Consider the following 26,050-nt stretch of genomic DNA (forward strand, 5'->3'; position numbering starts at 1 on the left):
TTTTTTCATGTATTGATAGAATGATTTATTTGGTTCTTTATATTTTTGAGGTTTATTTTGATTGTCTTGCTGTTTTTGTCTACATTCAGAAATACTATGTCCGTATCGTCGGCAATAATTACACCATTTTTTGAAAGATGGTTTGCCTTTAAAGTTTGGATGTTTTTCGTAAATATTGAGTATTTCAGTGATTTTTTCAACGAGGTCTGTATCTGATTCCTGTATATTGTTGATACTTGTGGTATTTGTTTCGATTCGGTTAACATATTGTAATTTCAGATTTTCTGTTTCTTCGAGTTTCATTGTGATTTCTGCTTGTTCTAGTTTGTCTACTAGTTTTCGAAAATCTAAATCGGGTTCTCGAATTGAAGAAGGATGGGATGCTCTCTTTTTTATTGCTATTTTTCTTAATTGCGGTGTTAAGGTCATCATTAAGATTTCTGTCATCTTTGTGTTTTTATAGTCGTGTGTATTTAATGAATATGCTTTTCGAACTAGTGTTTCGATGCGTACTGCTAATTGCTTGATGGTTTCATTTGGTAATCTGCGAATTTCATTACATAAAACTCTTTGTTGTTGTTTGTTTCTTTCGGAGTCAAACATTTTTGAAAATTCTTGTGTAAACCTTTTCCAATTTGATTTTATTTCTATAGGCAATACTGAAAACCATTTTTGGGCTGCGCCGTCTAAAGTTGTTTGTATCAACGCTGTGCGTCGATGTATCCAGTTTTGATGTAGTGGCGTATTAATTGGTTCAGGTCCTATATTTAAAATCAAATTTGCTGTTACTGCATTTAAATAGTCTTCTACAGAATATTCAGGGTCTGTTCCTGTGAATACCATTAAAAGTTTATTTTATGTTATTGATGATCCACTCATAAGGTATGGATTCATTGTCATTTGTAATGATTCTGCTGCATTTGGCATTTGAGAAAAATTTGAAAGTTGATTTCTTGTTATTTCGTGTTGTTGAAGATAATATGGGAGTGGTATTTCATTTTGCATTTGTGTCGGTTGATACGAGTGTGTGATCATTGGGTTTTGTTGCTGAATTGGTTGAAAATATTGTGTATTAATTGGGTTTTGTTGCTGAATTTGTTGTTGATTTTGTGTATCAATCGGTTGTGGAGAAAAAATTCTATGATTTGTATGTGGTTTCTGTACTCCTTGTCCACGATATTCTTGATTATATGGTGCAAATATATCTGGTTGTAAAAAATCATCATCTGAGGATAAGTAATCCATTTGATAAGATGTTTGTTTTTTATTTTTATTTTGTTGAAAAAATGGTTAGTTTTCAGTACGATCCTGTGAAGGATGTAAATTTGTTTGAAAGTTTACTGAATTAGTTTGTGCCATTGGGTTATCCCAGTTTCGAGATCTTGTATAATTATTAAAAATTTTTCGTGGGGGATAGTTTGTTTTTGATGGATGTGTGTAATTATAATTATGTTCTGCAAAATTGTTTCTAGTGAACGTTTTACGTGTTTTTGACGGTATTGTCATGGGTCTGTATGTTTGATAATCCATGTGTGAATATTTTGGGGCAACCGAAGGTTTAACGGTTGATTGTAAGGTTACTTGTGTTTGTGAAGGGTTTGTATTTCTTGGTGTTGTTAAATTTGGACGTATTGGTGAAATACTTTGTTGTGTAGTTGTTGTGTGTACGATTTCTTCATTTATGAAGTGTGATGGTGTCTGGATATCTTGTTGAGTGAGATTTCTAGTTCCATTGAGGTTTTCATTGTGTATAACTGTGGAGTTTAAACTATTATTTTGCATATCAGGTAAAAATGTATTATAGTTTAATGGTGTTGCATCAATGGTTAATGGTATTACTCTTACACAATCTCTTAGATAAGATATCGTACTTATTGCTTGACTTGAGATTGATTGTGGGAAGTTTATGAATGCGGGATGAGACCATTCGGGGTCCCAAACATAGTCTGATTGTTCTGTGATGGCAGTATCATCGTTTGAGTTTTGGGGTCTAAAATTTTTTCTTGCTTGTGAAATTAAATCAATATTATGTGTGAAATAATCTATTATGAACCATGCCAAAATTTTTTGTAAGTCGTGTTTTGTATGTTGTGAAACTTCATCTTTCGTGAAATTTTCTTTAATTATATTTAGAAAACTAGAGAGTAGTGTGATTTCATGTCGTACTCTTATATGTTTAGATGTTTCTGTCGGTGAAACATTTGTGATTGGGATTTCGTTTTCTAATATCGAGATATAACTATATATTATTGCAAAAACTTCATTGGTGAATATGGAGTTTGCTCTTTGTGAGTTATGATATTGTATGCTTTTTATATATTCTGAGAATACTTTTGAGAATTCTAAATCAAGGTCGTCTGTTTGAATTACATATTTGCTGTGATTCTGGTTTGGTGAGTTGAATTCTATGGAGTAGATTCCGTATTGTTGTGTTAAGTTACATATATCTTTCAAATAGTGATCGATAATTTGTCTTTTGATTTTTACATCTGGGAACTCTGTTTTACATGGACTGATTCCGGGTTCAAACAAATTTAAGAGTAAATTTTTGCAAAATATATGCTGTCCTCTATCAGTGGTTGCATCTACGATAAAGGGGAAGATATCATCATCATCTGGACTTTCTTCACCTGGGGTGTGTGTTGAGCTCATTTTTTCGTTTGATGACTGTTAATATGTAATTATCAATGTGTCTAATTGGTTGATTCCAATTGTATAAATGTACTGGTTTGTGTTTATATTGCTTTTTTATTCTTCTTTTTCCTCTTTTTGATGAATTTGAAGTTGTTTCTGAGTCGGAAAAATATAATTGATCGTGAATGGGGCAATTTTTATCTATAGATTCTTTTAATTTATAAAGTTCGTCTAAACTGCTGGTTTCTGATTCTGAAAATGCGTTGCGGTTTTTGGAAAATCTTTTTCGTGTAATTTGTCTTTGTTTGGTTATTATTTTTCTTTTTAGTGTTTGTCGTTTTGTTCTGATATATCCAACTGTTTGTGTGTGTGGTGTGATTACAAGATCGTATTTTTTGTTATCTATTTCACAATTGTGTAAAACGATTGTTTGTTTATTTCCTAGGTTTTTAAATGACATAAGGTTTAGGATGACGGATGCAAAAGGTTGTTAAATGATTTCTATTACTTAGACTGTTAGTCCTTACGATTTTTTGGTTAGCCTAACCTGGGTCTATTTGTTCAGGGTTGGGGAGAAAAGTATATCGATTCCGAAGAATGATTTTATACTTTCTCGTGGCTAGTATAAGCTAAGGTGTTAACTTACTTAATCTTACTTAAGGGTAGTGATTGTGTTCAGGGTTGGAGAATAGTAAATCGATCCACAAGGTTCAGGTATAATTAGAACGCGAGTAGTTCGTTAGATACTATTTTAAACTTACTAAGTCTAAGATTTATCCTGGGTCTGGTAAGAGGGGGGATCAAGTGAAGGATGAATAACCGAAGTTCTTCACTGTTTATCCTAATTTGAATGATTAGTTTTGTTCAAAAATTTCTGTTAGTCCTGGGTTTTTAGAAAGGGTTGGATAGTGAATCGACGTTTGAGGTCGTTAGACACTAGCTAAGTGGGTGGGGGAGAACAAAATTGTTCTTTTTGATCCAGGAGAGGCCTTGATGATCAAGTTTTAAATTTAATTAAATAGAAAATGATTTAAGATCCAAGGATGAGCCTTGATGATCTGATTTTAAATTTAAGTGAATTGAAGTTTAAAATGATTTAAATTTGTGTAGAGAAAAAATTTAGTGTTTTTATGATATTAGTGAGCTTATGAATGCTGTTACGTTTAGGTGATGAAGCTGGAACAACAGGATGATTTATAATTACTAACCATTTATTGTCATGCTACTAATTTTTATTTTGATTTTTCAATAAATATTTTTCAAACATGTTTTGTATATTACTGCAGAATTTTAGGAAAACGATTTGAGATCTCCTTATCAATCGTTATTGTTTATTAATAATTTGGTTTAGCGCCTGAAATGATTTTGAAGATTGACTTCAAGATTTTATGTTTGCAAATGAAAATCTAAATTCATTGCTAGTAGTATTCTAAATACAAAAGTTTGTGTTGGCTTTTGCCGAACTATCATATAATTATATGGTAGGTTTCTACTTTGTCGTATGTCGTCTCTGGTTCGAGGTCTTCTTGCAATTCCGGGTAGTTCTCTTATCGTTCGGAATATTGGCTTTGATCTATTGAGTCGTAGAGACATTTCGATTAAATTATTGTCGTGTAACATTTTAAAAATGTTTTGTCTAAATTCTAATCTATTTTTGGTTAATTCTAAGCTATTAAGGTCTTGTTCGAGACTTATGGTCGCACCAGATGAGTTAGGACCGAAGTGTATAACTCATAGAGTAATTTCGGATAGGGTACACCGTCTGCTCGTCACGCTATCTTATTTTCGGCCGGATAGATTCGTGCAACTTCTTAGTCTAATACCAATCCTAATCTTACTCTTATACTACCTAGTCTCAGGTTGTTTAACTAGTCTCTGCTATGCTCAATAGATCTAGGGTATACTGGTTTATTGCGGTTGCTGAAGTCTTCTTGGAGAGTCAACTAATTTCTAAGTTAAATTCAAATCTCTCTGGTGCTGAAATTACAAGTAATTCCAGCACTTACAAATAAGTGGGTTGTTAGTTGTATGGATCATGATTGGTTAATATTAAATACTTTACAGTGGTAAAATATCTAATTTATCCAATCATAAAATGTAGTTTAAATCAGGTTCCAATAGTCTGTCTCACATAAAAAAAAGAGTTGATTTTAAAAGAATTTTGTTAAAGTAATCGTGTGTTGAAAAATTGAAAAAAGTTTGATGCAGTTCTTATAGAAACATAAAAAAAATTCATGCTACACAAATTGCGAGTTTCTTTTTCATAAGTAACAGATAAAAATGAGACAAAAAAGTGAAATTTTGGTCAAAACATCGTGATCCAAAAATCCACAAGGTACCAAAAACGTTGCAAAAAACCTTAGAACCAAGCAGCATGATTATTAGGAAAATATGATGCTCTTAAAACGCACTAATAAAAAATTATTAAGTTATTGAATTTACTTAATACAAAACTTTTAAACAGTTACTACAAAAACAACCTCCAGAAATCCTATAAAAACCCTGAAAAGAAGTTTTAACCCATAAAACTTATTCAGTAAACCCAAAATTATCTTATCAAATAAGAAATTGTTACGCAGCGGTAAGAGAGATGAATCACAATGAAAAACAGTAACAAATAAACACGCTGGAATAAGAAAAAAAATGATGAGAAAAATTTGCGAAAACTCTCAGCCAGAAACAAAAACGGTCTTGGATGTTGTGCATCATTCGTCAAATACCTTGATAGAGAGAACAGTCAAGTCAAAATTGCAACAAAAACTTTGTAAACTAATGTTTTTTTAAACATACTAAAACATTATAACTTTACACTTTGCCATCAACTTCAATGGGTTCAAAACGAAATTGTTCAAACCAAAATATGAGGCCCCGAGGCTCAAAACTAAAACTTTTTCGAACAAAAAAATAAGTCCGATATGCACTCAAATGAAAAATTGTTACATTTTTTTCAATCGTTTTTAAATCTTTCTTTTTAACCCAAAATGTTCGGCACGTATAAAAAGAAAAAAGCCATAAGCTAAATGTACGCTCGTCATTATTGGATTTTAAAAAATTTTCAAAAACTATTCAAAAGTTATCAATATAAAACACCCGCAAATAAGCCGCCAAATTTCCGACAAAATTCTTAAAGCCTGCAAAAACAATTATTCAAATCTGGGTTGTTTTCAGCAGTAGACAAGTATCATTTCAATATCTCTAATCTCAGAACTACTTGAAAATGCTGTTAAAAACTGAACTTGGCCAGGAGTGAGATCCTATAAATTTGCAGAACCTGTGACCAAAGTTTTTTACGAGAAAAGTTTTTTACGAGCCTTGCGCAGGAAAGATTCACATAAGTGTTTTTTTTTCGGTTAAACCTTTTATCTGCGAATTGGCGGGGTAGTTTTTAAGAAGTTTATGAAATTAAGTTTAAAAAACAGGCTATTTTGAAGCCATAACTTTTTTCTACCAAATTTAGGAAATAACCACTTGAGGAGGGGAGATTACCATGGTTTGTTCTCTTGCTTGAAACCTTCATCTCAGATTTGTGCATTCAAGAGAAAAAAACTTTAAAACAATTATAGATCATAAATTCCCCTACTGAAACATTCGAAGGCCGTGGAACGTGAGGTAAAATGAAAAGTGAAGGCAAAATATGCAGGCACATAGAAGAGCAGCCGGTTTGTCCAGTCATGGTTTGACACAGAGGCGAGTTGCATTGCGAATACACAAGCAAAAAAATGACCGATAACGCTTCTGGGAAAAACTGAATGAGAAAAACTTTGAGTCTATAAAAATTCATAAGTGACGCACGCCAATTATGACGCATTAGCAGTACCAGTCATTTTGTATATATAAGAATTAAAAAAATCATCCCCCACGCGCCATATTAAGTACAAAAGGATAGATTTCGCTCCTTGTAACAAATCAATTATGGCAAATAAGCTTCTTTCAACCAATTTAGAACAGTTTCAATGACGGTTTAAATCTCCGCTAACGTGTTAATAGCGCGATATATATCGCGCGTTATTGTCCCAAATTGGCCAAAATGGCGATATTTAAACCCCCATAACTTTACGAAAAAGAATCACAGGTAAAATATCTTTTCAAATTTGAACTCAACACAACAATACATTTGGAATGATATAAAAACGTTGCGTCAAAAATGGCTAGTTAAATAGTCGAAATTTGTCTGAAGAAAAAAAACACCCCGAGCACAAATATTCCGTTACGAAAGTCGGAACAAAAATAGTCTATATTGACATCTTTAGCATTGGCTGCACGTAATAGTTGGTTATTGATCAAAATGAACACTTTCACAATGAACACATTTTATTGCAACAATATTTGCATCGCAGCAATATTTGCGACTTAGGTTGGAAAAAAAGATAGTTCATACTATAACGCAAGCATTGCTTGTGTAAAAACGGTACCTTGAAGCATCTGCGAAAAGTGCAAAAATTTTCAAACGCGTCCCAAAAAACATAAAACAAATCCCATGCAATTCCATAATACCTATTTTTTTAAACGACCTACACTAGCCCAATTATACCAACAACATATGCTATTAAACTGTTGATGCTTAAATAGGCTTAAATTTGATTTAATTGAAATATACCAATTGAGCTCTTTTATTTGCGACTTAGGATAGTAATAATGTAGTTTCTTCACTAGCAATAATAAATATAATAATTTTGGTTTCTGCAAATCGCAGAGGAGCTATCAAAGGTGGTGCAGCCTGTCTGCGGTCTATGGGTAGTCCTTATTGGAAATTCCATACGGAGTTATTTTGCTGAGCGACGCTTATTGAGGTCAAGCGCGCAATAACAAACATGCTTATCAGTGAAAAATTTCTTGCAGTGATCATTGATTTTCAAACCAGGAGGAAAGTTTTGCCGACAGAAAGTAATTTTTATGAGTCTTTTTCCACTAGTTGGTTTGTTCGACTTGCAAAATTTTATCCCATTAAGTTATTTTCGTAGGAGCTAGCTGAAATACTAGGTAAATTGTTAATTGCATCCTTTGTTATTCTTTTGCACTATAATTTTTTTCAGTTTTTCCAAGAGGGAGCTCGCAGACTGAAATTCAAGTTTATATATATTTTTAAAAAAACCTCATTAAGCTCTTTTCACAAGGAAAATCAATTTTAGAGAAAATCTATTTTAACTTGAGGATAGTAATTGAATTTAAAACATGAAATACTTCTAATTACAATAATACAAAAATCTACCTCACAATGGCTCTTATGTTTATAATTATACCAGTAAATAATAATAAATTTAATAATACCATGTCAGGGTGTTCGCATAAGTTGAATGCAGAAATTCAAATCACAATCAGTGCTTTACATTATTTTCATCTACAACACACAGTTTAAGCATCAGTTAGGGAGTTATTTTTGATGAAATTCCACAAAATGCTATTTTTGATCTTTTTTTTTTGAAAATATATGTTTATCAGGCAACGGTCATATAAAAAGTCTGACTTCAATTGATTTTTAAGACTTAATAGCTTACAAACTGGCAAGCATCTCGAGAAGGCTAAGTTTTAAGCCTGAACTGATACCAAATGAGCAGTAAAAAGACATCAAAAATAGCAGTTGGACAATGAGTTTGAGGCCCTATTTACAATTAGAAAAAGCTCGAACACTGCAATGTACTGACCGTCTGCAACAGATAGATTATTCAAATAACTTTTCATTCGATACTTGGGTAGAAAAACGCCATATCATTCTGTGGCCTATGTGAACAATCTCCACCTAAATAGACCATGTGAACAATCTCCCCCTAAATAGACCAAGTGAGCAATCTCCCCCTAAATAGACCGAGTGAACAATCTCCCCCCTAAAATTAGAAGACAAAATCAAGCAGTAAGGCATGCATGTACTATACTCAAATATGATTGGCTGAGAAGTATTATTTTTAACCAGTGAACGATCTCTTGATTACGGGAGGAGATAGTTCACTTGGTCCCATTCTTTTAGCCGACTATGTAGTTCATTAAGTTTCTCTTTTATAGTCGAAATCAAAATACCTCAAAAACCTTTCATTCTTCGAAACTAAATGTGTTTATTTGTCTATCAATCTTCGAACGACTGCTTAACTTGATTTGCTTACATTTTGCTTTGAATCATTTCACAAAACGAGCAAAAAATTAGATATTGGGGCAGCGCGGAGGGAACGAGAGGTCTCTAAAACCCATTATGTATGCTACCAGTTGCTCTTTTTTGTTTCAGAATACGTGCGTCTATCCAAGTATCTAAGATAAAACAAAGGCATGTAATAAATTCAAACCCAATTTAAGTTCTTCTCTAACTCTGATAGTAACAATATAACGTGCAATTTGAAAATAGTTAATTCGATTTATAGACGTAGTGTGTGATTTTGAATCAAAAAAATTGAGTAAACATTACGCGCGGTGAGTGATAAGAAAGTTCTACGTGTAGGGCACTTCTCTATTGACGAAACATCATTTCAATGCCGTCATTGTTTCTGTGATTCTAACACCAAAAAATTGCATCAAATCATGATGGCCAGAAAAAGAGCAATTCACAAACAAAAATAAGTTTATCAAAGTAGTTTTCAGATACCAAAAACATCAGGAACAAAACCTGACAGAAGACTCTAAAACTGAGCAGAGCAGTTTCATTTTTGAATTGCAGATATGAAAGCTCTTTCTGTCCTTTTGTTTCTCTCAGATTTGGCGGAGTGCAGAGGTTGTTTTCGATTCGTAATTTGGGATATTCAGACCCAAAAGGTCTTTCGGATTAGTGCGAGGAAGTATATACAAATTGGGTTGGAGATTCTCGTGACAATTTAGAGACATGGTGTTTGGGTGGGGACTTCATTTGAGAAGTCAATCGAGACTCGAGAACGAAAAGTGAAGTTCTTTGCAGGTAAGGTGGCAGAATAAATTGCACCTCGTATTCTAACTAGTGACACAATATCGGAGTATATTTCCAGTCTCAATCAAGATAGCAGTTGTTCGAAGTCAGCTCGACCTAAAAGGAAGACTCAATTCCGGTTTGATAACTAAACATAGCCAATCGAAGATTGGAAATGAGTAATGAACGCAAGTAAACATAAAAAACACTGATTTTGTTGAAAAAATTTCACTTTAAAATTTAAAAGAAAAAACTGGATGCCCTTTGAGCTCTTTGAATTACTAGAACAATTTATGATGGGCGCTTTTTTGATAACATTAACCCGATTAGAGAAAACTGGATCAACAGGTAAGTTTTTATTCCGCTGGAAATGTAAAACTTAAATTCTACTTTCGAAACTAGAAATCGTTCGTTTTTTAGCGCCATTTCCACGTTCGTATTTGGAGAGTGTTATTTACGTCACTTGCAGCAGATGAATTTCAATTGAACTCAAAAAGTACATTATAACTAAGTGCATCAATATTTTATGACTTTTTCCTGAAAAAAAAAAAAAACAAACAATCAGCAAGACCTATGTAAGAGTCTTCACTACGTTCATTACTCTTAAAAATGACATAGAAGTGAAGCTGCACTTCTCAAACAAAGCAAAAAAATTGCCAAATTATACTTCTTAAAATCGCTTAAAAAACTCAGGAAAATTCCCAAATGTGCTTCGAAAAAAAAAGAATTGAAAAACTAAACATTGCCAACAGACAGTTGGAAAAGTATCAACGAAGGAAACAAAAAAAAAGACTCTCAAGTTCCTAAGATATCTATTCAAAAAGCTTCGAGGGACTTATATAAAACTATAAGTATATGATAACACCGTAACCTTTTTGAATTTGCAGAATCTTTCATGATTGATATTTCTGATGAAACTATGGCCAATAAGAGAAAACTTGATCAATATATTTTGTATGAGGCAGGAAATTCTGAAAACAAAATATAATTTTCAACAAAAGACAATCATGTTATTTTACGCCATTGCAACTTTTGTTAACCGAGTGCGGAATTCCCTTTCCTTTAAGCAAATGAATTTGAATTGAACTTAAAAAGTAATTAAAGTCAAACCAGCAAAAATCAAAAAGTTCAGCGTAAACAACACGGCCTAGAAAAGTGTCTTCACTATGTTCATTGACACTCAGCCATAACCAATAGAAAGTTGGATTGAGAGGCGAAGCTGCGCTTCGCAAACACTACCCAGCTGACAACTAAAAAGCAGCTCTATGAAAAAAAGATAAAAATAGGCCTTGACAATTGATACTTTTGCTCTGCTCTGGCGGATTCGATCCACCGACTTGAAGATGTAGAGTCTTGTTTCCTCTCATCTGCGCCACGGTCCCTTAATAATTTAATGACAGTAGTCATAAATAAAGCAGCTACATATGCTCTTAAATTGTCATTGCGATACAGCAAGTGACACCAAATATAAGTAGACACAATTTTGCAAGAAATAACTTGGATCATGACAAACTGAGCGCATCCACACTGGAAAGCATCAAAAAACTGCGAACTATACTGAGTTGAGAAATTTCTGAAATCGAGTTTTTACACAGAGGCAAAGCTGAGTTTCGCACCACTTGCGATGCAAAAATTAAACAATGAGTACACCATGATGGTAAAAAAATGAGCAAACGGAACTTTGAACGATATAACAATTGAAGGAGGAAAGGGAAAAACGAGAAAAAGATTTAAAAAAAAAACAAAAGAAAACATTTTTTTTATGTTTGAATTTTTTTTAAAGTTTTAATTTTTCGAAGAAGTCCTAATGGGGTTGAATTTAGGCAATCAAAAATTGATGCCAGTCTTATCGATCTCAAAAACGCTACATTTTAAGGAAGAAAAATTCGGTAAATAGGCCGACAGAAAGAAGCCGACATCCAATAAGCTGAAGCTCAGCCGAAAACTTTCGTCAAAAACATGGAAAAATTTTATGTAACGCCCACATAGGATCCACGATAGATTTATCAGGAGCGTATACAAAGATAACTACATACTTTAGAAACTAAACCAACAGAGCCTAAGTCGACAACTAAGACGCCGAAAAATTATCAGCAGAAAAAATATCAAAACTATCATACATAAAATAGTTTGAAATCTCGATATAGCAAGCAGTAGTAACTAAAACCCTAGCATGCGGTAATTAAGTTTGAATTTTTATTGAGCATATCAGGATCAAAACTGATTGAACTGATTTTGTAAAACTAGTTGTTAACCCGAAAAAGATCTATATTCCGATTTGATAATGTTTGCTAATCGCAAGCGTAATTATTGTACTGCTGAATGAAACAATAGCTTTTTTCGGTTCAACTGATGAATTAAAAATGCATCAACTGTGTTAACTTATTACCAATCGACTGACAAATCACATGTTATCAAAATGCTGTAAAAAGGCCAGCAAAATTAGCACCAATATTTGTGACTTGGTTAGAAAAAAAACAATAGGTTGGAAAAAACAATAGTTGAACTATTACACTACACTCGCATAAGCTAGTGTAACAAAAAAAGATATTTTTTTACTATTCTTTTAATCAAAATTTTCCACTCTTTAAGAAAACTCATCACGTTGAATCTTTTGAATTTCCAACACCATCAGAAGTCTAGTCGTGAAAATTAGAAGTGACTGTGATCGGATATTGACTTTTTTGCTGAAAAAACCTAACTAACCTAAAAAAAATTGTCCTCACTTTGCTCATTAACACTTAAAAAGTACTGAAAATTTTTTTTGAGCCTATTAAGGAATTATTGCGACAATAGCTTGCCCCAATTCAAATTGAATTAATTAATTGAACGAGCCAAAATTAGGATTAACTCTCGGCTTTCAAATAATTCGCGTTTACACATCCAGCGTCATAGACTAAAGTAGTAAAGCGTGCAAGCGTAGTTTTGCAAAATTAAATCTTTCAAACCTCCAAACTTCAAAAAAATTGATCTCAAGTTGATTATCTTTCTATAGTTGAGCTCAGGGGGTGTTTATATCTCAAAAGGTACAAAAATGACCTTCAAATATATCATTTCGACAAAAAATTGACACAAAAATATTATATTTGCATTGGAAAAAAGGACTGACCGATCAAAAATACGCTCGCTTGCTTTATAAGCAAACTTTTGTTCCGACTTTCGATACGAAAGTAACGGAATATTTGTGCTCGGGGTGGGTTTTTTTTCTTCAGACAAACTTTGACTTTTTAACTAGCCTTTTTGGACGGCATTTTTTTATATCATTCGAAAGGTATTGCTGCCTTGAGCTTGAATTTGAAAAAATATTTCACCTGTGATCATTTTTCGTAAAGTTATGGGGAATTAAAGATTGCCATTTTGGCCAATTTGGGACAATTAACGCGCGATATATTTCGCGCTCTTAACGCGTAAGCGGAGATTGAATCCGTCTTAGAAATCGTTCCAAATTGGTCGAAGGAAGCTTATTTGCCATAATTGATTTGTTACAAGGAGCGAAATATATCCTGTTGTACCTAATATGGCATGTGGGAAGATGATTTTCATTAAAAAAATTTCAAATTTCAGAGAAAAAAGTTAATTTTATTTTATTACATTTAATTTTTTTTTATTTTATTACTGCTCCATAAACCTTAAAAGGTAGTCGGAACATTCAGGGCTTCGCCTTGATACGAGCAGTCTTGTTTGTATTTGTTTTTAGAGAGCGACAACTCGCAATAAAAGGAAAGACTACGGAAATTCGTTGAATAGAAAATTGGTTAAAGACATGGCATTGGCAAGAAGCGTCTAATTTCTCCTCTTTGCTTAATTGTCACAAGTCGTGTAATGCGAGGGAATCAGTGTTTGGCGCCTATCTGTATCGTTTTTTTTGTTAATTAAGGAGAAAATATAATTGTCTATTTATGGCAGTTGTCTGTTGTTGCTAGTTGTTTTTTGGTGTTTGTTGTCCTTTTTTGCAAGTTACCTTTTGTTCCTGAAAAAAACATAATTCATTTATCTTGCAAATTCATTTATCTTCAAAAGCAGCATTTTTATCATTGTGACTCAAAAACGCCGAAAAACTACTGATGTTTTGTAAATTCTCTGTTTGATAGAAACAATTGTATCAGCCTAAATATCTTTGTAAACAACCGCTTTACTTTTGACACTGTTTTATGGTAGACACAGTAGGTTTCATTTGCAGAGAAATTTAAAATTTTAAATCTCATTTTAAAATTAAAGCTCGAGATCCATTTAGCGCTATTTACTATTGTTACTTTCAAGCATAATGCAGAATTTGAAGCGAGTTGAAAAAAAATAGATATTAAATATAAATTTGCAAGGCATCTTCCTGAAAAAATCAACAAAAATCAAACAATTTAAATTCCACTTCATGCATAACGACATGGACATGTGCTGGCGATTCTATAGTTTCCCCCTCGCCCACATACCCTTTTTTGTTATAAACATCAACTTAACAGAGTAATCATTGATGTTACGAAACTGTATATGTGGAAAAATGTGTTTTCATGACAACTTTACTGCGTGGACTAAAGTAAGATACACAGAAAATGGCATGCGGGGTAGGGGAATGGTAGATCCCTTGTGTTTAAAAATCAAGAATCATTTATAATTTAAAATTAATTTGACATTTCTCCCTATCACGTTATGTCTATGGCCAAAAACAAGCAATAAAAGTAACACGGGCAAAGCGGAGCTTCGAACCACTTGCGATACATCATAAACATCAAACACATAAGTCGCGAAAAAAATGATAGATATTCAAAAAACTAGGTCTACCAAAAGGAAATTTTCGGATGTCTGAATAGAAGTTCATTCTAGGAGAACCTGCCAGACAAGACAATTGAATACTAAACTAGCAACAAAACAAAACATACGAAGAGAAAAACAACGCCAACAGACGGTTGGAAAAAGAGTCAATGAACGCAAGAAAGCAGAAAAAGTATACTGACTTGTTTTTTTAAAAACTTTAACTTTGGAATTTCAAAAAACTAGAACAATTTACGATAAAGTTAATCCAATATGAGAAAACTGGACTGTAAGGTAAATTTTTATTCCGCTGGGATATCTATAAATTAAATTTCATTTTCGAAACTAAAGTCGATTACATTTTTTGAGGCTTTTACACTTTATACTGTTGGATAGTGGAGTTTGTCTTCCTTTGAACAAAAGATATGAATTGAACTTGAAAGAAATCAAAAGTCAAAACGCTAAAAAGTAAAATTGAGCCTGAACAAATTTTATTTTTCCTGAAAAAACGAAAAAAAATCATCGCGACCTTTATAAGGGTCCAAATTACGTTCATCGACTCTTAACAAAGCCGACGAGCAGACACAAATTGAGTCGAAACCAAACATAGCCAACTGACAGTTGAAAAAGAGTAATGGACGCAAGTTGACGAAAAAAAAAACGACTTTGTTGAAGAAAAACTCAACTTTCGAACCATTTTTGCTCCATTTCCACGTTCGTATTTGGAGAGTGCTATTTACATAACTTTCAGCAGATGAATTTCAATTGAACTCAAAAAATGCATATATATCTAAGTGCATTCATAAACGCATTAATATATATGAACGCGCACATGTGTAGTTATTAGAGCAGTTTAAGAGTTTCCTGAAAAAAAATCAACAAAAACATTATCAAAGTCATCACTACGTTCATTACTCTTAATAAATTTAATAAGTTAAAAGTTCTAAGTCCCTTCTAAAACACAATGACCAACACTTGCACTTGCAACTAAAATGAAAGTTGCTAGCAGCACAAGAAAAATCCGTGATGTGGCAAATATGCCGACTATCTTAGAGCAAACACCATTTGAGCCGAAGAAATCTTTATTAGAAACTTTTTAAAAGTTTCAAGTCACCCCTGAAACTCCAAAGGACAACATTTGCCTTTGCAATTATAATAAATTGCTTACATCACAAGCAAAATCAGTGATGAGGCAAGGAAGCTAGCAAACGAAGTCCAACAATTCTATTTTTACCGGAAACAAATTTCAATTGCTTACAAGATGAATAAAACTAGGCCTAATCGGGACTGGTGTGCAAAGGTAACCCCTGGACCAAAAGGAAACAACTTGGAAATTGTTGTTTCAATAACGAAGCAAGCTGAAGTGTTTAAGTGGTTTACGGGAAAAAGTCTAGTTCCCGATTAGTATCCACTTGCTCTCGCTAATTAGGTGGAATCGTCACGTTCTTTTGCATTCACACAGAGGCAAAGCTGCGCTTCGCAAACACTTGCATGAACACGACCGAAAAGCAGCTATATCAAGTGAAAAAAGAAAAAGTAAAAATCAGCATGGAATTAGCAAAAACTCGGCTACGTGTCGGATTCGAATCTGCGACCTAGCATAATTGGTCTCACGCACGAACCACTCAGCCACGGATGCTTAAAATCTCCAAAAACTAGCCACCAATGACGCAGCTACATATGCTAATAAATTGCCAATGCCATTCAGCAGAAGTGGCACCAAATACAAATAGACTCAATTTTGCATGCGGTAATTTGAAATATAACAAACTGAAGGCATCCAATCTAATTTTGCATGAAACAAATCGCAAAGCATAAAGCCATAGTATGCAACAATTTTGCATTTCAAAAAATTGCGAGATATTTTGAGTTAGAAAATTTCTGAAATCGAGTTTTCATTTTTGTTATGTTGTTTGAAACTATCACATTTTTCGTTTCATTTGATGAATTAAAAATGCATCAACTGTGTTAACTTATTACTATTAAAATGTCAAAGCACATGCTATGAAAAAGCTCTAAAGGTGCCCCATAGTGGCGCCAATATGTGCGACTTAGAAGAAGGTTCGTACTAATACACTCGTTTCGCAAGTGTTATACATAGCCAATCGAAGATAGGAAAAGAGTAATGAATGCAAGTAAATATAATAAAAATCACTAACTTTCTTGAAAAAATCTCAAATTTCGATATTCGAAGAAAAAAACGGATGGCCTTAAAACTCTTTGATTTTCTATAACAATTTATGATTGGCGCTTTTTTGATAACATGAACCCAACTTGAGAAAACTGGATCAATAAGTAAAGTTTTTATTCCGCTGGGAAATCTCAGAAATCAATTCCACTTTCGAAACTAGAAGTCGTTCACGTTTTTTCGCGCCATTTCCACGTTCGTATTTGAAGAGCGCTATTTACGTCACTTTCAGCAGATGAATTTCAATTGAACTCAAAAAATGCATCATACCTAAGTGCATCAATATTTTAACTTTTTTTCCTGAAAAAACTAACAAAAAAAAAGCAGCAAGACCTATATAAGAGTCTTCACTACGTTCATTACTCTTAAAAACAGTCAAAATCTTAATTGCCTTCTTCTGAAGGTTTCGTTGAAAAGTAGACAAAAGTAACCACCCTTAAATCAAACTCGTTAGAACCCTGAAATCAAAATTTTAAATTCCGATCCTATTGCAACGTTGTGTTTTGCCCCCCCCCCCCCACTTTCACTTTCAACCCACCAGCAATTAAACCTGTGAGCGCTCCTCTTCGCTCACTAAGCGTCGGTCTGTGAGTTATTGGCAGCTGATGCTGTCTGGTTAGGTCCTTGCGAGTTGATTGTTAGCTTGCTCAGGTCTACACTTGCGGGAAGGTTGCGCAGCTCCTCATTTGAGAACTCGAACAGGGGTGGCAATGAAGACGCATTGCCCCCACCCGCCCCTCCCCCTCCTCCCCCACTCGACTGGTGAGCAACCCCACTTGCAGCTGCTAAACACACACCACCCAAATCACTCTCTCTGATCCTGATTCACAAATAAAACAGCGCGGTCGAATCTTTATAGCCGTTACTTAAATTCTAACGAGATAACAGAAACAAAACTCGGTTAATAAGTCCAAAAACTGATATCAGAATTGTGATAACAAATGAGAAAAACAAAACACTTTGTTTCTCGTCTTTGAGAAAAACAAAAAATTTTGTTATTAAAAAATGTAAGACCCGCAATTTTTAAAAACGATAGGGTCATTTTTGGGTCCCAGACCAGTTGCAATGGAAATTCACTTGCAACTAGGTCAAGATCTTTCTAGAAAACAGACAACAGTTATGCAATGTATAACCATTGACCTCATAAGTAAAATAACCAACGACCAGACTGCGATGGCCCTAACGCTGAAAATAAGTAAGCGCTCTTCTAAAAATTCAATGCAACACAAAAATTTCATTCGAATCAGACATGAAACATTCCAAAAAAACTGCTTTCGAATCAGACAGGAAACATACGCAACGTAAAAATGACAAACCATTTCCAGACGCATTGGGCAGTTTAGCATTCGGCTCTCTGAGCTCGTCGAAAAATTTGTGTGCACATGCTGCTATGGGGGTTATCCTTTCATTAGGGGTGTACTCTAGAAGTTTGGAGACGAGGTCTATGGCGTCTGCGGGTATTTTGGACCTGAACACTTTCTCCCACGGGGACGCTTTGATCTGCGGAAATTTGAACTCCGTGTAGTTGGGGTTCATCTGTTTGATTTGCTCCTTTGACGGAGTGCCTAACACCTTCAAAGAAAATTTAATCCATTTTCAATATAAAAGTAAAACGATACAAACTTATTCAAAGCAAATGGTAAAATTGTCAAGGTTCAAAAAATGTCCCTGACACTAAAAAACTATAGCTTCAGCTACTAAAAAAACTATAACTGGATAGTAATGACCTCACTGTTCATTTAATTGGTGTTAATTTGTTCATATTTGAGCGAAGAAAAATCAAGAGTTATCGCTGGTAGTATAATGATAGAGGCGATAACTCTTGATTTTTCTTCGCTCAAATATAATCAATTCAACACTATTCAAGCGAATAGCTATGTATCATTACTACACACACGTAGGCACCAGACAGTCGGAAAAAAAGGTAAAATCAAAGAAAAAATATCACACCTTGAGTCTTTTTATTCCACACAAAAAAAATACCACACAACTTTTTATAATTGAAATTCAAAATTAAACTCCACTTTACCCGCTATTTGCACGTTTGTTATTTGAGAAGGTAGCTTTATTTCGATGAATTTAGGGTAAAAAACAATTAGAGTTCAAACCGTCAAAACATAAAATTCAGCGTGAAATCTTTTGAATAAATTTCTCACAATTCACAATTTAAAACTCACTGAATGGCGGGAATCAGGGGTGACTAATTTAGGGGAAGGGTGCCGATGACACCACTTTTTAATCTCCTATTGTACCTTAAGGTGCTAGGTAAATAAGACGACAGGCCATTGAGACGAAAAAGCGTTATTATATGTAAAAGTCCCATCAAAAACAGTTGTTGTCTTAATGACCTGTCCTCTTATTTGCCAGTCACCGTACCTTGATGATTTCAACAAGCTGGTCCACTCCACTGTCGCCTGGGAAGATCGGCTGGCCAATCAGAAGCTCCGCCATCACACACCCAGCCGACCACACATCTAAGCACAGTTCATTCATTTCCATGTTTATCCAAAAGCAGGAAAAAAACAGCTCATGATAAGTAGTTGAGGATAGTTTGGAAAATTGCCAATCGCTGTGAACTATTTTCAATAAGTTTCTGTTTTTTTAATATAAAAATCGCTGTTCTGAATAGAAATGGCTCACTAAGTTTCATTATTGACTTCATTCTACAGCTCCCTGTCCGTTTATTTAAAAGCTATCAACATAGCCAACTAACAGTTGGAAAATAGTAATGAACGCAAGGAAACTGAAAAAAAAAATCATTGAAAATAGGGAGGAGCTTTGCAGTCGGGTGTTTTTTCCACGCAAAATTAGGAATCAACAAATAATCCTTGGAATAGGTCCAATGATATATCATATTGAAGCCTTTTCAATTGGACTCCAATTTTTTTTTTCAATTGGACTCTGAGAATTTCCAAGTTGTCCCAGTGTCGAGAAAAACCGGTTTGAAATTTTGAAGTTAGTAGCGCAATCGAGTAATATTGGCATTATAAAAATAAGTGATTTAAACTAAGAAAACATGAAACATAGCCAACTGAGAGTTGGAAAAGAGTAACGAACGCAAGGAAACTGAAAAACATTGACTTCAACTTTTGAATTTCGAAGACAAAAATAGATGGCCTTAAACCTCTTCGATTTGTAGAACAATTTATGATGAACTTTATTTGTTGAAATTAACCCAATTTGAGAAAACTATTTACACTTTTGCACTTTACACTTTTGCTGTTCAATAGCGGGGTTTGCATCCCCTTTAACAAGAAATCAAGTAAAACCGCGAAAAATCAAAACTGACAGGGAACACATTTTAAGGCTTATCCAGAAAAAAAATCACAAAGACATATATAAGAGCACTCACGACGTTCATTGCTCGTAATTAACTAAATGGAAAATTAGTTGTGAAAGCTTCATTTAGAGCTTGTTGGCAATAAAAAAAAACTATTCTGCAAAAAAAATATTTAAATTGAATTTTTTAGTGTATTGTTTGTCATTCATTTTTTCAAAAGAAATGTTCTCAATTATGTCGAATTCACTAACATCACACGCGTGTGTGGAGTTCTCTCGTCATATCACGCATTAAAAACGACATTAGTTTGAAAAAAAATAATAATATTTTGTAGTTTTTTTATGAATTTGGTCGGAACATTCTGTGCTACTTGCACAACAACCGGCTATCCTTGTTACTATTTAGTATTGCTTTTTTCCTATTAAATCATTTCTATTATCTTATGAAAGAAACAAATTTTCTGAACAACTAATTGGCATATCTGTTTTTGTCACTTTTTTCAACATGCTTTCAAATTTTATACTAAGAAAACCCATAACAATAGCTCACCTATACAACACTTGTAGTCCGTCGCTCCGAATATGAGTTCGGGTGCCCTGTAGTATCGTGAACAGATATAGGAGACATTCGGCTCGCCTACTTGTAGTTTCTTCGCGCTAAACACATGAAATATTGGTTGATGCAATAGACCAGTAGAATTGGTTGAAAACCTCTTATCAAAAAGCTCATATCCTTTGCGTACTTATATGTACCACCCCCTTTTTATTGTACCAATGACGATAGATAGCCAGTCAACGTGTTTTCAGCTAGTGCAAATTGTTACCTGCCGAAATTTTGTTAGCTTCCCAATTAAAATCTTTGACATAAAATCCCTTAGGGTGAAACAGAGATTATTTCGCAAACCTCTTCCCAAATGAATACATATTATTTGCGTACTTATATGAGCGACTTCTCTTTAACTCTTCAGCAAAGGCAATGAGTCTTCAGGAACATTCATTATGCGAAAACTAAGCCTAACTCCTGTTGAGCCGAAAGCAAAATTGTTTTCATGAAAAACTTTCTTCAAACCGATATTCCATCAAACTTTGTTTTCAGCTAATGAGCATGGTATTACCTGCCGAAGTCGCAGAGTTTGAGGATTCCTGACTCGGTGTTGAGCAGGAGGTTCTGGGGCTTGATGTCTCGGTGACAGATGTCGTGCATGTGTATGTAGTGGAGACTGCGCATGAGCTGGAACATGTAGAGTCTCACGTTGAATATGGGAATGGTCGTCTTGCTCTTGCTGTAGTGCCTCGCCACCCTGTTTACTGTCTCTGGTACAAACTCCAGAACTAAGTTCAGGTACACTTCGTCTTTCTATTACAAAAAGAAAAAATTCACATGAGGCGAAGCAGAGCATGACTTGCAATACAAATAAATTCCAGTGTTCAGGCGTAAAAATTGACAGTAAAAGCTTAACAGCAGAAACTTCAAAAACTTCACGTTTTTTTCAATTTCAAAGGATTTCAACAGTAGGCACGATCCAGCAGGCTCCATTCTCTGACACACTCATGATTCAAATAAGCACAATTGACAAACTCAAACCAGGCGAAACATTCACTTCCGGAAAACCGTAGAAATCAGGATTTTTCAAAGTTTTACAATAATTAGCACATAGCCAACTGTCAGTAGGAAAAGAGTAATGAACGGAAGGAAACTGGGAAAAAAACCGACGTGTTTTTTCAAAAATCCTTCAATTTTTGTATTTCGGAGAAAAAAAAATAGATGGCCTTAAAACTCTTTCAATTTGCTGAAAATTTTATGCTGGACACTATTTTGTTAAAATTAACCCAATTTGAGAAAACTGGATCAATAGATAAAACTTTTATTTCGCTGGGAAATCTGATAATTAATTTCCATTTACGAAATTAGAATTAGATCAAGTTTTTCGAGACCTTTACATTGTTCGATAGTGGAGTTTTCCTTCCTTTTAACAATATAAATGCACTGAACTTGAAAAAAAAATGACAATTTAACCCACGAAAAATCAAAATTGAGCGTGAACAAATTTTAAGACTTTTATCTGAAAAAAAGTCAAAGAACAAGAAAAAACTTTTTCAAAAGCACTTCAAATTTCGAAGAACAAAATATATGCCCTAACGCTCTTCAAATTTCAAAACCAATTCATGATTCTCACTGCTTTAATCCGATTTGAGTAACCTGGAACAAAAGATAAATTTTTTCATCTGGCATTACTTTTTGCTGTTCGATAGTCGAGTTTGCCTTTCTTTTAACAAAGGAATTGAACTGAATTGAAAATATATCAAAACTCAAACCGCAAAAATTAAAATTAAGACCTATATAAGAGTCTTCACTACTTTCATTGTCTCTTATTGAAATCATGACTTCCAACAATTTGATTAAAAAGAATGCAAAAAACTATGATAAGAATCATTTCTCATTTAACTGTTTTGACTGCCAGGAGAATGAAAAGATTAAAACTTTTATAAATCATCCTAAAATCGTATACCACTAAAAAAATTCTTTTCAATTAATTACGCAATTACAGAAAGAAATAATGATGAAAATTGATCATATCACAAGAAAGTTCGCTCTGTGGCAACTGAGCCAATAATAACAAATGAGAAAAAACAATAAGCAGACAATTAAATTTTTCAGCAAATTACTATTTTTAGTTTGGAAAAGGAACAGGTGCCGATAAATGCTTAATTAAATTGAGCATGAACAAATTTCAAGACATAGCTCGGAAAACAAAAAAGTCAAAAAGACCTATATAAGAGTCTTCACTGCTTTCATTGACTCTTATTGAAATCATGACTTCCAACAATTTGATTTAAAAAAAGCAAAAAACTATGATAAGAATCCATTCTCATTTAACTGTTTTGACTGCAACGAGAATGAAGATTAATTAAAACTTTCATAAATTATCCTAAAATCGTATACCACTAAGAAAATTCTTTTCAATTAATTACGCAATTACAGAAAGACATAATGATGAAACAAAAAAAAGCAAAAAATGATTTAAAAAAGCAAAAAACTATGATAAGAATCCATTCTCATTTAACTGTTTTGACTGCCACGAGAATGAAGATTAATTAAAACTTTTATAAATCATCCTAAAATCATATACCACTAAGAAAATTCTTTTCAATTAATCACGCAATTACAGAAAGACATAATGATGAAACTTTTATAAATCATCCTAAACTTTTATGAATCACTAGAAAGTTCGCTCTGCGGCAACTGAGCCGATAATAACAAATGAGACAAACAATAAGCAGACAATTGAATTTTTCAGCAAATTATTTTTTTTAGATTGGAAAAGGAACAGGTTGCTGCTGAAATCAAACCCTGCATTTTTGTCGTGCAAGGCATAGACTTTCCTCTAGATTTTCGAGAATATTTTATGACCAACAATTTTACAAAAAAAATAGCTCAATTAGAAAAAATTTGATAAATAGGCAAATTTTTTATTCGATGGGACATCTAAAAATTACAATCCACTTTCGAACCAAAAATCAATTTGTGCCGTTTCAGCTTTCTTAATTGAATAGTGTAACTTCCCTTCCTTTTAGCAAATGAATTGGAATGAATCAAAAGCCAAACAGAAACACTCAAATGAAACAAAAATTATTATTAAATAAAAAAACTTTTAAAAAAATCATCACATCCTTTGTAAGTGTCTTCACTACGTTCAATGACATTTAAAAAGCCAATGTAAACACAACAAACTTTGACACAGAAGCGAAGTTGCACTTCGCACACAAGCAAAAATAAAACCGATAACGCTACTGGGAAAAACTGAATGAGTAAAACTATGAGTCTACGAAATTTCTTAAGTGACGCACGCCAATTATGAGTCTATATAATTGCTAAGTGACGCAAGCCAATTATGACGCATAAGCAGTACCAGTCAATTTGATTAAAAAAATTTACCAACTAACATGCCTCAATTTATAGAGCGGACGCATTTTAACTAGTATACGAAAAAGTTCAATAAAAACATCCGACCCTGCCCAGGTTCAAACCCTCTTATTTTGTTGCGGGTCTCATTCCCTACCCTACAGATTCATGATACCTTCAGCTTAAGTGCTATTTTTAATATAATAGTCTGTATTAATATTCTTAGCATTGGTTGTACTTGATAGCTGGCTATTGATCAAAATGAGCACTTTCAAAATGAAGATAATTTTTTTCGCAACAATATTTGTGTCGCAACAATATTTGCGACTTAGGTTGGAAAAAAGAGAGTTCATACTATAACACAAGCTTTGCTAGTGTAAATTGAAGAGGAATTTATTATTCAGATAAGCTCAAAAATGTGAAGTCACCAACAGATTTAATTCAAAAAAAAAATAACAAACTTGCAAGAAAAATTAACTATGGCAAAAATGAATGGCTCCCGATTATACGCCACTATCTCTTGCAAGTGTAAATCCTCTTTTAAAGCATATTTAACAATTCATATTCAAGACTACGTTCATCAAAAAAATTAGTGCTTTCAATATTCGCTAGATTTGGGTCTAAAAGAATCAGACCAGTTTCAAAAACGTTTTGAAATTTCGTCCTGGTACCCGGATCACGAATGAAAGAACTTTAGGGCAAGCTTTCTTTGAAACGCCCTAAATTGCGCGGAAAAACAACCAAAATTTCTTCACATTCAGTGAGCTGTCGGAACAAAAAAAAGTAAAAGCAAATATTTACACTTTTCTTGAAAAAGCACAGGACCTACATAAAAAAATTCCCTTAGGTCTTTCATTGACTTTTAAAAATTCATCCAAACAAAAATACTTTTACTCACTTTATCTCCTGTTGAGTAGAAAAAGTAGAGTAACTGTACAATATTGGGGTGGTAGAGCTGTCGCATGATTTGCAGTTCACGATTCTAAAACATCGAGCATAAATTAAACGTAACTCTTTTGGCTTTTTTTACATAATTGCCAATAGCTAACTTTGAATCGCTTGTCTTGCAGAACTTTTTTGATGGCGACATCTAAGGGACCTGAGGAGTTTGTGTTGCTGTTCGATTGAGAGTGAGCAGGGTCTTGAATTAGCTTTGCTTGATAGACAACTCCAAAAGAACCATTTCCAATTACTTTGGAGTCTGTGTAAGCTATGTCTACGGGTGTGTCGCTGCCTCGACCCGGAGTTGCCTGTACTACAATCGGCTTCCCACTGAGACCATCTAAGCGAAATTTAATATTTCGACTTCAGTGGAAAACAAGAACTTTGATGGTTAAATATTGAGACGGAGATAAATTAACATTTCAGTCAAAACATTAGAAGAGCGTCCGTCAACGATTTGTAAGAAAGCACCGGTTACCTTTTTTATAAGCTCCAAGGCCAGAAGTCAAACCCCTTGAAAGGTTGTCAGCTATGGGGGCTTGAGAGTGAGAAGTAGTTCTTGCGCGTTGGCTCATCGCTACCAATTAATCAATTTAATTTCAGATGTTAAAGCATCTAGGTATAATTCATGATACTCATGTGCTGATCCCGACATCATAAGCTTGAGAAAAAGATTCAGCTTTTAGCATAACGATCTCTGAAAACAATAAACTCATCAATTGTAAAGAAAAATTGTTTTCAGACAACCAAGTGTATGGCAAATTTCAATCAAGTTAATCATAAGAAATAAGTGAACGTGATACATCAGTAATCAACATTCCATAAGCCTTCAGACATTTTTAGTGACGTAGATGATTTCGTTGAAATTCAAACTTCTCCATGACACTTTACCAAAGAGTGCAACTAATGGATTCATCTTAAAAATAAAAAAAACTTGATGTTGGGCAAGATTAATTTTCAAGGAAGGTATGACAGACAATATCTTTCCGACGTGCAAAATCTTACTGCACAACATTGTGCTACAAACGAAAAGCACCCACAAGAGATAGATGAATAAGAAAACAATCTCGAGTGATTGAAATAGGAAATTTTAACAGACTTGAAAAGCAAGAATTCATGTACAGGAGGATGAAGACTTTACATTGCTGTTCAGGTTTAGAATGAAAACTTCAGACGGCAGTGCATTTTTGGTAAAAGTACATAAAAAATTTTAAGCGGCAACTTCTGTAAATTACTCCTGTCCTGGCACTCTAATTCGGATTTATTGAAATTCTGGAAGCTCGATGATGACAACGCCCAATGAAGATATTGATCTTTAGTCTGGGGAGTATGTGTCGGTCGGTCATGATTGTCATGAACTATTTACACGAGACAACTGAAAGTCAGAAAATCAAAACAGCCGAATTAACAATCTCGGAAAATTTTCATTGAGTTCAATAGCTATTCGCAATTGACCTATTATAAACAAGAATAGAGTGGTCTCTTTCCTGTCAGA

General features: G+C 33.8%; 1 protein-coding gene and 1 long non-coding RNA gene across 2 annotated transcripts; both read right to left on the minus strand.

The window, feature by feature from the left end:
* Positions 1-7,798: 7,798 nt before the first annotated feature.
* On the minus strand, positions 7,799-17,171 carry LOC134846887 (uncharacterized). The gene is made up of 2 exons (XR_010162833.1): positions 16,969-17,171; positions 7,799-9,613 (listed from the first exon to the last, which is right to left on the minus strand). It is a non-coding gene; the product is annotated as an uncharacterized LOC134846887 (long non-coding RNA).
* On the minus strand, positions 17,172-25,248 carry LOC134846722 (glycogen synthase kinase-3-like; the record flags this gene model as incomplete). Its single annotated transcript, XM_063864107.1, has 8 exons — positions 25,034-25,248; positions 24,663-24,895; positions 24,512-24,595; positions 20,825-21,066; positions 20,260-20,366; positions 18,807-18,904; positions 17,747-18,002; positions 17,172-17,215 (listed from the first exon to the last, which is right to left on the minus strand). Coding segments are annotated over exons 1-8 (1,161 nt in total), but the record flags the coding sequence as incomplete, so codon positions are not given.
* Between the last annotated feature and the right edge of the window lie 802 nt (positions 25,249-26,050).

The sequence above is a fragment of the Symsagittifera roscoffensis genome, chromosome 5 (assembly GCF_963678635.1).
Source record: "Symsagittifera roscoffensis chromosome 5, txSymRosc1.1, whole genome shotgun sequence".
Taxonomy (NCBI): Eukaryota; Metazoa; Xenacoelomorpha; order Acoela; family Convolutidae; genus Symsagittifera; species Symsagittifera roscoffensis.